General features: G+C 36.9%; 1 protein-coding gene across 1 annotated transcript; it reads left to right on the forward strand.

Annotated features, from left to right (window-relative positions):
• Positions 1-3,150: 3,150 nt before the first annotated feature.
• GCG (glucagon) lies at positions 3,151-10,654 on the forward strand. The gene is made up of 5 exons (XM_059725558.1): positions 3,151-3,248; positions 5,368-5,421; positions 7,446-7,583; positions 9,726-9,869; positions 10,630-10,654. The coding sequence occupies exons 1-5, from the start codon at positions 3,151-3,153 to the stop codon at positions 10,652-10,654; spliced, it is 459 nt and encodes a 152-aa protein (XP_059581541.1).
• Positions 10,655-12,031: the final 1,377 nt, after the last annotated feature.

Consider the following 12,031-nt stretch of genomic DNA (forward strand, 5'->3'; position numbering starts at 1 on the left):
TCATTTTTTTAAAATTGTATTTAGATGAATTACATATATTGTATGGATCAGTTAACAGATCTATACAAATATTTTCACGCTGCTAATTTTTTTGTTGATGTTCATCTATTCCAGAATAAAACAAGAACAATTTTCTAGTTAATATGAGTTTGGTTGATTTATAGAAAACAAATACCTATTGTGGTTAACAATAATGTATATTAAAGAATATACAAATAAAAATGCATCTTGCAACAGAAAATATGTAAGTGGGGAGAATGTGTATAACCTGAAGCACTTCACTGCAAAGCATTTCAAAGCTTTTCATCTCAGTTTCATCCATAGTATAATCTGGGGGGGTTCTTAGCCCTGTGCATTGTGCATTATCTGCTCACTTTTTATGGCACTTTTAAGACACTCAAAACAATACAAACATTACATCTGTCCATGCACAAAAGTTTAACGGTTGTGCATTTTTCAAAAGTGCTTGTTTCTCTGAAGGGCAGTCTTTTAAATTGAAGATTCTTAATCTTAATCTTTTCAAATACTTGCATATAACTTCCTTTCTTTTTATTAATCTCACCAAAAGTCCTTTGCCAATATAGTATAAGGCCCTGATTCATGTATTTCATTTTAAGCATGTGCTTATGTTTTACTGAAGTCAGTGATTCTGCTCCAATCCATAATGCTAAACCTGCATGTAATTCTCAGAAAACTCGGGTCAGTTCCAAGCCCCACTTGAATCAATGAGAACCTTTCTACTCAAGAGGTTTGGGATCAAGTCCTTCATATTTATATGTATTAACTGTTTATATAAGATCAGCTTTGCTTATTGATATTATTTAAGGCAATTTTGGTTTAGTGACCAAACTATTTCACTCATGCCAATTCTAGTGACTTTAAAGTTGACCGCTGCAGGTCAGTACAGAAATGCCCAAGCTAGCCAGCTCAATTGTTCAGTTGAGGCAATATGAAGCTCAGGGTAGGTTGCAAGGCTTGCTTGAAAGGAAGGATAGTTAACCTGTCCTGAGCTCTGTGCTGCCATGATTAGCATGCTACTAGTAGGAAAGCTACCTAGTTTAAAGCTACCTCGGTTATTTCTACCCTGCTGTCACTGTGACTGTAATGTTGATGTACCACAAAAACTTTGTGTTTATAGACTGCTGGATATGTCCTGATGTCTTTAAACATAAGAAATGTGAAATGAATGCATTTTTTTGGATAAACATTGGAGGTCAGTGTTGCACCACAGAAGTAGAGTTCTGAGTAGGAACATGAATAGAGAGTTAAAGAGGATTTAAAGGGGATATAAAAAGGAAATGAATATTTTTTTGACCAGTATATCATTTGCAACTACCCTACGAACAATAGAATGAGATAGAATAATCAGGGCATAAACTAATCATTACAGAGATTGGGAAGGAACTGCTTCTTCTGTATATTATTGAACAACAGCAACTTTGGACCATTAGGTATTGGCAATTGCTAGAGATAGGATAACAGATTTTATGGCTCAGTGGTCTGATCCAGTATGGAAAAAAAAAATAAGGTCCTTAAGTCTATTTTCATGGTAATGACTAAGACACCATTTAAATGAATTGCTGTTGATACTGCAATACCGCAATATGATATTGTTAACATCCCATTAAGAATTAGGCTTCACCTAGCGACAGCAGTACTAACGTCGTGTTCTGCCTGTGTATTTCTGGAGGGCCTGGAAACAATCAAGTAGTTACTACTAGGAAGAAAATCTTTACCTGCTGTAAATTGTCATAGGTCTATGGAAGGCAATGAAGTTATGACAATTTACACTTGCTGAGCATCTGCCCCAAGATATTCTGAAGTCCAGTTTCATTATGTTTGGGATGTCTAAACCACATTACATCTTTGTGTTGTAAATGTGTGGGCAAACTGTGTGTAGTACTTATCTGATATCATTGTTTTATGTATAAGTTAGAGATGTATTTCTTTGGAAATGAAAAGTTCTTTTGTGGTGGTCTAAATACTTTACACAGACATTAAGTATCAAACAAATAAGCTTAGTTTGGAGCTTACTGGTCAGCTACCCATGAACTACCTAATGCTTAAACTTCTATAGGTTTTAATTAAGTCACTGGATATGTTGTTTCCAAGACTTCCATCCATTCTAGTATCTTTCATTTCTAGTTATATGTCATCCCATGATGCAGGGAAAAAACATGTGTCTCCATAAACAATACACATAGATCTATTCTGAAATTGGTACTTAGCCCATTGTGCCTAGGAATTGCAGCCTTGACTGGGTATGTTCCTCCTCCAATGCTCAATTGGTGTATCTCAATTAATACAATAAATAAAATCACTAAATCCTAGAATTGAATAGATTATCAATCAGTGCAGAATTAATCTCATGATGTGCGGAAGTCCCCTGCTCTGTATCCTGGCATTTAGTTTTTTTCAAGATTGTACCATTAATGGTAGAGATCATGGAGGTGACAAGATGATTCAAAAGATGGAATAAAAAAGCAATGTGAGCACAGTTATAGGTATATCATTGCATCAAAGACACCAGAAATTCTGCACCATGGATTTCCATATGTAATTTTCTAAAATGTTACCTGTTGAACATAGATTTAAAATTTGCCTGCTTTATCCTAGAGACCTTTTGGAAAGTGATTGCTGATTTAGATGACAGAAAGAGTAAAGAATGGCTATAAAGAATGGAGAAAAATATATTGAGTCAGACTGAGAAGAGTGGCCAATGTGACACTACACTGCCTGATGGGAGTCTGCTTTGATTTCTTTAGTCAAGAGATGCAGAAAATTAAAAAAGAACACCAGAAAGTGACCTCAGTTTTCTTACTACAGCACATTGAAACAATGTTATAAACCCTAGTTTTTATGCAGCACAATTTATCTGTAGGTCTCTTGTGCTCAACGCCCTCATTTTACAGGTGACAAACTTGAAGATATAAGAGACTTGTCCAAGGTCATCCAACAGGTTAGTGGCCCAGAATAGATCCTAGGTCCTCTGAGTCTCATTCCAAAGCTCTATTCATTTTATACCCATGTATATTCAGTTTCATTATATGTAAATTCAGTACAGAACTAAGAGGTTTTTCCCTTTCATGTATTGACTCTAATGTCAAGGTGATTGTGTTTCTTTCTTTCCCCTATCTGTTGTGACAGGCAATGAAAATGAAAAGTGTTTATTTTGTGGCTGGGTTGCTTTTAATGATAGTCCAAGGCAGCTGGCAAAATCCCCTTCAAGACACAGAAGAGAAATCAAGGTAAATACTTCATACTCAACTTTTCAATCACCACCACAAATACAATAATCTAGTTTTTTAAACCAGTAACTTCAGGCAAAATATTCTGTAATTTAAGAAAAACTTTATTACGCCATTACATTATATTGGAACTAACAATGGAGTCAGAGAGAGGTATCTCTACTGCAAATAATAGAATACAAATTGCTTAGTATTTTGAACAGTAGTCTTTTTCTATTGTGTAAGGGGACTTCATACTTACGTTATACTTTGTCAGCCAGTAGATCATAAAATCATACAAAAGTAGGGCTAGAAAAGACTAGAGGATGTCATCTAGTACCATACCCTTCTCAAGTCAGGATCATTCCTATCTAAACAATCCCAGACAAGTATTTGTCTAACATGTTTTTAAAAAACGTTAGGAACAACTTTCACACATAACTGTTAGGCATAATGTCTGTCACAGGTATTGACAGTACCCTCAGCCCCCTGCAATGTTCTGCCACTTCAATGACAGGAAACAGTTTGTTAAACTATGCTCAAGAGATCAAGGGAAGTGAACCACATCCCCCACTACAGACAAAGGCAAAAAGGATCCGCAGACCTCTGTTAAAATCTCCGGCCTTGGGTGTAACCAACATCCAACAGCTCTGAGGAATGCAAACTTCCCTCTCCTCCCTTCCACTCCCCTCTAGCTCCAGTAGTAATAGGAGAGGGGAATATTTCTTCTTGGCCTTTTGTAGTGACCGGCAGAGCCCAGAAGCATTAGAAAACCAGACAACCTCCATTTTGCACTCCTACCTGGGGACTGTAAACAACTTCACCTTGCACACCCTGACTGGGGAGCCAGAACTCCCCTTTCTATCATCCTATCCTTTCCATAACCTTATCCCAGGTCCTTTAATCTTATTTCATAACCTAGCTAGTTGTGGTCATATATCAACTGATTTTTGTTCTTATTCTGTTAGAAGGTAGGGTTATACTCTTAAAGAAGAATCAATGCACCTACTCAGTGCTGATTAATGTGTTACAAACTATTCATAGATCATTCAAAGCTTCCCAGTCTGAACCACTAGATGAATCTAGACAGCTGAATGAAGTGAAGCGTCATTCACAAGGTACATTCACCAGTGATTACAGCAAGTACTTGGACACTAGACGAGCTCAGGATTTTGTGCAATGGTTAATGAGCACTAAAAGAAATGGGTAAGCATATTGGTCATGCTGTTATTAATCATCATCTAGAAAAAGCAGCCCAAAGTCTAGTACAAGTCAGAAATCAGTTCACTGGGTTTCAGCTTCACATTACAACACACAATCTATTTTACTTTTTGATTAATTGCATGCAAACCAGAGAAGATCTTAAGGATAGTTTAAACATGCTATGAATATGTTCAAAGAGATTAACCATATGTGGAAGGTCATTGTTTGAAACAGCAGAAGTGTTTGACTGAAAACAGTCATCAGACTGTTGACTAAATCAAGCACAGTATCAGTATATTATTTGAGATGCCATCTATCAGGAGACTGTACACTTCCCTTGTGGGAAGGGAACACAAGTCTAGATCCTTAGAAGTGTTTAAACATCTTGGAGTAAATGAGAATCAATGCCTAAATATCCTTGAGGATCCAGGTGATGAAAACCTGATACTTTTTTTTTCATCTGTAGGTACTCTGATATTGCAGTCTCATTATAGAAACTACATCTAGAACTAAACTCTGTTGGATACTGGGTACCTTAGCAATGCCACATAAATACCAATACTATACAAGATATGTTTTAGTCAAGCATAAGTTATTGGACCCAGTGCCAGGGTAATTCGATAAAATTATACAGCCTGTGTTATACAGATGATCAGATTAAATGTTTCTTTATGATATTACAATCTATGTTTTGCTAATATGTTTATTTTACTGTGGGGCAGTGAACCTACAAGTCTGCAGTTGCATAGAACTAATAATTTTGAGAACCTATACTAAATTAAATATCAGCACCCTAAAATTATTTATACCTACCCAATAGTCATGGATGCTTGTAGTGGCATGTAAATAATATTCAGCAGAATTCTATCATTTTATGAATGCTGTAAGTTTCCTAATGTAATATTAATAATCTAATGACTGTGGGTTTCTGCTACAGACAACAAGGACAGGAGCAGAGAGAGAATGAAAAATATTTGGACCCGCTCTCAAGGTACTTCAAAGCACTGGACATGTTACTCAGTGGAGAGTTAATCTGTTTTTTTGATGAATAAAAAACATAGTCTAATATAATTCCTTCCAACTTCATAATTATAACCAAGGTAATACAGAGTCTAGCATTGAAGAAGCCATCCTAGATCTACTTTTTAAGTCAAAGAAGAAATTATTGAGACTGTTGTTATGAAAGGGAAGTTTGGACTCATGAGTTACTTGATTTCAGAAGTGGCTTCCAGGATGCAGCAGCTCAAGAGTACTAGATTTCAGGAAAGGAAATTGTAGTGAATAAATAAATACAGAGAATAAGGTAAAAAAAGGAAAAATCCATATAGTTAGAAAAAATTGCTGATTGATACAAGGGAGGCTACAACAAGCAATGGATACAACTAAACATGCTCTGTACACATACTATGGACAGCCAGAGACAGGATGCTGGGCTAGATGGGCCATCAGTCTGACCCAGTATGGAACTTCTTATATTCTTAAAAAGACTAGATCCTAACAGAGATTAGAAATGATGCATCAACTGAATACAAGATACTAAGGAAAGGGCATTAATATTTGACAAGGCAGTGAGATGGGAATCTGTGTTAGGTCTATTTTTATGTAAATGTTTCATTCTAGAAGAGGAAATAGGTGTCATGGTCACTAACTGGAGGACAACAACTCCATCTTGTGCTAACTTAAAGGTTTTCGCATTTGTTTTTCTTCCACACTGAAACAAAGCACACCTTTAAATATTTTTGTAACTGAAATTGTGTCAAAAATCCTGGTTTTCTGTTAAAAGTCAGGGTTTCTTTCATTTGCTTTTCTCTCCATTATAAAAAATGACCAGAGAGCCCACCCCAGGTCTCAGAGACCTTCCCAATGAAAACTTTGTCAAAATCAGTATACCTCTGTGAAATATTTCAGCTTCAATGAAACAGAATATTTTGATGCAAATAACATTTTGTCAAAAATGTTCCAACCAGCCCTAGCTAGCATGCTAATAGAAAGTGCAGATGGTACCAAATTGGGAGGAATAGTGAAATCCCAAGATGGCAGAATATTAATAGGAGGTCTACAAAGACTTGAAACATAGGCAGAAAATAAAGAGATGCAAAAAACAAATGTGAGCTAATATATTCAGAGAATAATACTCCAAAATTCCACAATGCAGTATTTCTTCAAAAAAGATCAATGTGATCAATTTTGACTGCAAATGAAAGGGCAAAACATCAAGGAAAAGGGAGGATCCATTAAAAATGGCTGGGGGGACAGAAGGCTGAAGGCATCACGTCTCTTAAGTTTGGCTACAAATGATCAAAATGGATGGACTGGAATTACTGAGGGTGGTAAAAGATAGTGTAATTATTAGTAATAGAATAAAAATATTGATATAAAAATGATAAAAACTCTTGCTCATTAGACAGGGCTGTCCAACTTCTGAGTGGCCAGGCAGGGCAGGAAACAAGCTTCCCAGTGACATGCTCTGAGGGCTCCCTGCTCCCCCAGGCCACATGCCACTCCATGCAACAGTGGGCATTCCCCCACTGCGCTGTGCCAGTACCCGCAATGCCCTGCACACTGCTACACCACATGACCCCCCTGTTGCACAGTGCCAGTGCTCCTGTACCATGTAAGGTTTCTGGGTCCCCCCAGGGTCCCTGGCCGCAGGTTCCCTCAGCCCTGTGGGCTGCACTGTGACACACCATCTCCAGAGGTGGGGTAGGATGCAGAAGCTGGAAGAGGAAGGGGGAGGAGCTAATATATCCAGAGAATAATACTCCAAAATTCCACAATGACATTGTGGATGTCTCTACAGCCCAGAGACATCAGCTGTAGCAGCAGTGTCTAGAGTGGTGAGGAGAGGTGAGCCTGGACCCAGAGCCAAGGGGCCAACAGGCTAACCCTAGAGAGCTACATGCAGCCCACAGGCTGCCAGTTGAGCAACTCTATCATAAGACATAAGCAAGCCAAGGAAAGAATTGATAATGTGTTACTAAGATCCAGATCCCAAGAAAACTGCTCTTTTTTCAGCAATGGACTTGCCAAGCGTCATGCTGAATTTGAGAGACATGCTGAGGGCACCTACACCAGTGACATTACCTCATATTTGGAAGGTCAAGCTGCCAAGGAATTCATTGCTTGGTTAGTGAATGGACGAGGAAGAAGAGAGTAAGAATCCATTCCTATCATTAAATACTGTCTAGCTTTTTAAGTTAGAAATCAAGCCTAATAGTTCCATAATGTATTTTTGATTAGTCTCTATGTAGTTCATATTTTATTTTGTAATTTAAATTGCATTGTTGGTATAAACCAGTCATTTAAAATGATTCAATCCAACTACAGATTAAAATGAAGCTGTTTAAGAGTTCACCGTGCTGTTACTTTTGTAAAGGTCAAGTTATATTCCAAGGTCAATGTTTCCAAATCCAAACCAGACTTTCCTCTAAAATCTGTCCTTTTCTGCTCCCATATCCCTGTTAGCAGTACCCCTACTCCAACAGTCACTAAGAAGATCAACCTTAGTATGATCTTAGATTCCTCTCTACTCTTTCCCCTTGGCTATCAGAACCCTCTTTTACATTTTCTTCTGCAATATTTCCAAGGTTTGACTGTTCCTCTTATTCCCTCTCAGCAAAGTTCCTATCTGGGCCCTGGTAACTCATTTTTCTGGTCTCCCATTCTTTTACTTCTTTGTTCTCCAATCTCTCCCACATGCTACTGCAAAATAACTTTAGTTTCCTGCCATCCTGATACTTTCTTTTTTGATCCTTTTGCTCCTTCTGAAATGGTTCAAGGTTTTCCTCCCTATTCCCTCTTACTTCCTGTCCTGCTCTGTACACTCATCCCAGGCCTTCCATTTTCTGCTAATTTCATCAGTCCATTCCTGACTTCATGCCTTTTTTCATGATGACTTTATCCTTGAAAAAGCCTCCCATTTGATCTTTCTAGGACACTCTGTCACCTCATATTTCAAATCTCTATCTGTTCTACTCAGTTTAGCAGTAACCAAGTCCTCAGGCCACTCCCAAGTGCCACGTGTTCTGAACTTATTTGTGTCTTCAGACTGTAAGCTCTTTGGGGCAGGGATTTCATGTCACCTTCTGGTTATGTTTTACCAGCTGTAAATCAGCATGTACGTCTCTGGCACTATATAAAAAATATAAACAATGATAATAATAAAATCTAACCTGTAAGATAAGATTGTGTGTTGTAGTCTAGCAAGAGCTAACAGGAAAAGTAATTCTGAAAGGACTGACTGTTCCCTAAAAGATAGAGATTAATGAGTCAGATCACTTATGAAGAAGAGAATGGTGGCAAGTTATATTGGCATTCAGATTTCCTGTCATTTTGCTGTCATGGATAATTAATGGCTTTCATTAGCGGGGACAATGTATTCTGTCATCTGTAGATAAGAGATGATAATTACAAATTTGGTCAAGATGTATTCAGCTCAGAAACCTGTAACCCACTTTTCTTTTCCTATTGATGCTGGTGTTATTGAAGATCAAGCTGATCTCTGGCACATCCTAGAACAATCTAGTGGCCACTCTGAATTATGCCAGTTGGAAGGATCCCCAAGGGGGCCACTCAGCTGCCAGAGGTCCCCAAACACCATATTCTCCAGCATCAGCACACCTGGCTCCAGTCCAACAAAAAGTCTCAGTGCTGTTTCGGAGGAGAAAGCTCTCGGAAGTCTCTGGTTATGTCTTAGAATAGCTTTCCAATGGTACAAAATGAACAAAACCAGGGGCTAGAATCTATATGTTTGTATACAGCCCATAATCACACAGGAAGACGCATTATAATCTGATAACTGTTAATTCACAACAAAACCATCAGTCCTACTTGAGGCAGCTAATAGCTCATTTTCATGCAGTAAACATTTCAGGAGCTATAAACCTAGGATGTATGAGATCCAATAACTACTAATTAGATGCATAAAACAGTTGGCTACAATGTAGTAGCAATAATGTTTTCATAAGTAATGAACCCTAATTTGTCTGCAATGGATTTTGTTTTGTCATAGTTTTATCTGTGGGTAACATTGTCTTAGGAATCTGCAGTTTGATGTACATCTGGTATTTCAGGCTTTTTTTTAAAAATGGAAAGTGAGGAATTTTGGCTTACCTATAAAAAGTTATAAGAAACTGGTAGGGAGACTGTCACATAGACCTTTTCCAACTCTGGGCTCAGTTTTGCATTCCTTCCAACCAGTGGGAATGCTGTGTGTGTAAGGAATGTAAAATGAGACCCTGGAAGAATTGTGCTTATTTTTATGGGGTTTCTTTTGACAATTTCTCCCCTTTGAAGTTTCCCAGAAGAAGCTCTTGCAGCTGAAAAAATGGGCAGAAGACATGCAGATGGCACTTTCACCAGTGATATCAACAAAATCCTTGATGACATGGCTGCCAAAGAGTTCTTAAAGTGGCTGATTAACACAAAAGTTACCCAAAGGTGCTTGAATTTTGATCTTTTTATGTTTTAATATATTTATTTATTTAAATTATTGATCAAAGAAATTTTAAACTACCAAGAAACTATAACCTCAGAAATATTATTAAAAATATGCTGAACAGACTTAAAGAACATTGTCTACAAGATTGCCCTGGAAGCCAGGACCTCCTGCATTTTAATCATACCTCTTACCTCTCCCTGTGGCTGAAACCAAGCTAGTTTCACTCTGTGCTTCATTTTCCCAGTTGTAAAATGGGAAAACGAAAATTTCTAGCTCAGCTCACAGAGTGTTTTTAAGATTTAAAGACAATAAACTGCTCAACTTGATACATACTTAAAGCACACTTAAGCATCTACCTGCTGAAAAATCAAGCCCCTTTTACTCATGTTACATAGAAGTGTAAACACTCCAGGACACTAAACACGTTGAGAAATGTAAGCTAGCAAGCAATAAGTCTTAACTATAATACTTTGTCAAACAAAATCTTGAAAGTAATAATTAAAATGTGACATTTTATATTTGTCTATTTTGTATAGCGTGACATGGCAACAAATGTTTAAAGAAGAATAGCTATTAGAAAGCTTTTTAAATGCTTTACTTTTTAGGAATAATTGTATTTGCAGTCTGTTATTAGAGGGAGGCATTAGTCAATTTAGAGACCTAACATACACTGTGTCATAGCTAGATGTGTTCCACATACCCTTCACAAAACTTCTAAGAACCATAACAAGTCCTAATTGTTTTTTCTTATTTTTCCAGGGACCTTTTGGAGGAATACCAGTAGAAGTATGGAATTTATTTTATATATATATATATATATATATATATATATATATGTATATATATATATATATATATAATCAAGATGTTCTTCACTGCATCAATTGCCAGCTACAAGGAGATTCTGAAATATGTATTCTGTCAATTATATGGGGTGTATCCTAAAGCCATGCCACCTTGCATATCAGAAATTGAATTTTACTATAGTGTAGTGTTTACCAAAGATTATATATGGAAACATCTATTGTCAACAGGACACACAAAATAACAAACTTATGAATTCAAATGTTCCAAGTCTTTATATGTTCCATTAGTTTAGGGCCAAAATAACTCTGTTTACATTTAGTGATAAAATTATTTTTCTATGAAGTTGACTTCTACATCCAAATGATTCCAATCATCAATTACCTGCATTATTAGTAAGGGGCTGGCTGTCACAAACGTCTGAGGAGTAAACTTCTCTCTTTAAACCTTTGTTATAAAAAGGCTAAGCTTTTAGGTTATTAAACGATAGCCTTAAATAAATTTTTTCAAGCTTCTTTTTTGTTGACTTTTTTACACACCTGTGCTTTTGAAGTAAACCAGAGGTTGCTTTCATATAAGAAACTGAAAGGTCACTGAGATCTTTACTTATCACACTATGCATAAATATACCATTCTGTTTCATGATAGTTTCTTGGGAACCATTTTCATTAAATTGTTTCAGTTGCTTCTAAAATTGGGGTTGTGAGAATTTGGTTGAAAAAGAAATTGTGGAAGCAAATGTAGATTTCTAAAGGGTTGGAACAGGACTCTGCAAAAGTTCTTCATTATCACAGATTGGTTTTTATGCTTCTTTTAATTCAATGTTGGAGAGCAGCTGTCTTTGAAAAGTACATAGTGCTACACATTCCATTTCTAATGCAAGTTCCACTACATCACATCTTCATTCTTTGATAACATCTGGAGCTAAATAGGGCAGTCTTCAATGGTTATGAGAAGTTTTGTGTACAATCTACTTTATTCAGTTCTTCCTTAGGAAATCTCTGTTAGTTTAACTGGTGTCTTTCTCTATGCTCCCTACTTTGCACATAAGCATTGTTCATGGGGAGAATGAACCTATGCACTCCCTTGTCTTCTTCAAATAATACTTTGTGGCAATCCATGAATTCTTGAGGCACTTATGCAACTCATAAGAGCAGCTAGGTACATACGGAATGAAACACATGACTAGGTTTTGCAACTGCAGTGAGAACAAGATCAACTTGACAGTAAAAGAGAAAAACCACTGTGATCACTTACCTCATTGCCCTTATACATCAGAGATTTCCCCATTGGTCTGCATGGTGTAAACACTCTTAAACTCATAGTTGTCCAAAGCAGGTTGCTTTAACTCTTATAT

The sequence above is a fragment of the Alligator mississippiensis genome, chromosome 4, assembly GCF_030867095.1.
Source record: "Alligator mississippiensis isolate rAllMis1 chromosome 4, rAllMis1, whole genome shotgun sequence".
Lineage (NCBI taxonomy): Eukaryota > Metazoa > Chordata > Crocodylia > Alligatoridae > Alligator > Alligator mississippiensis.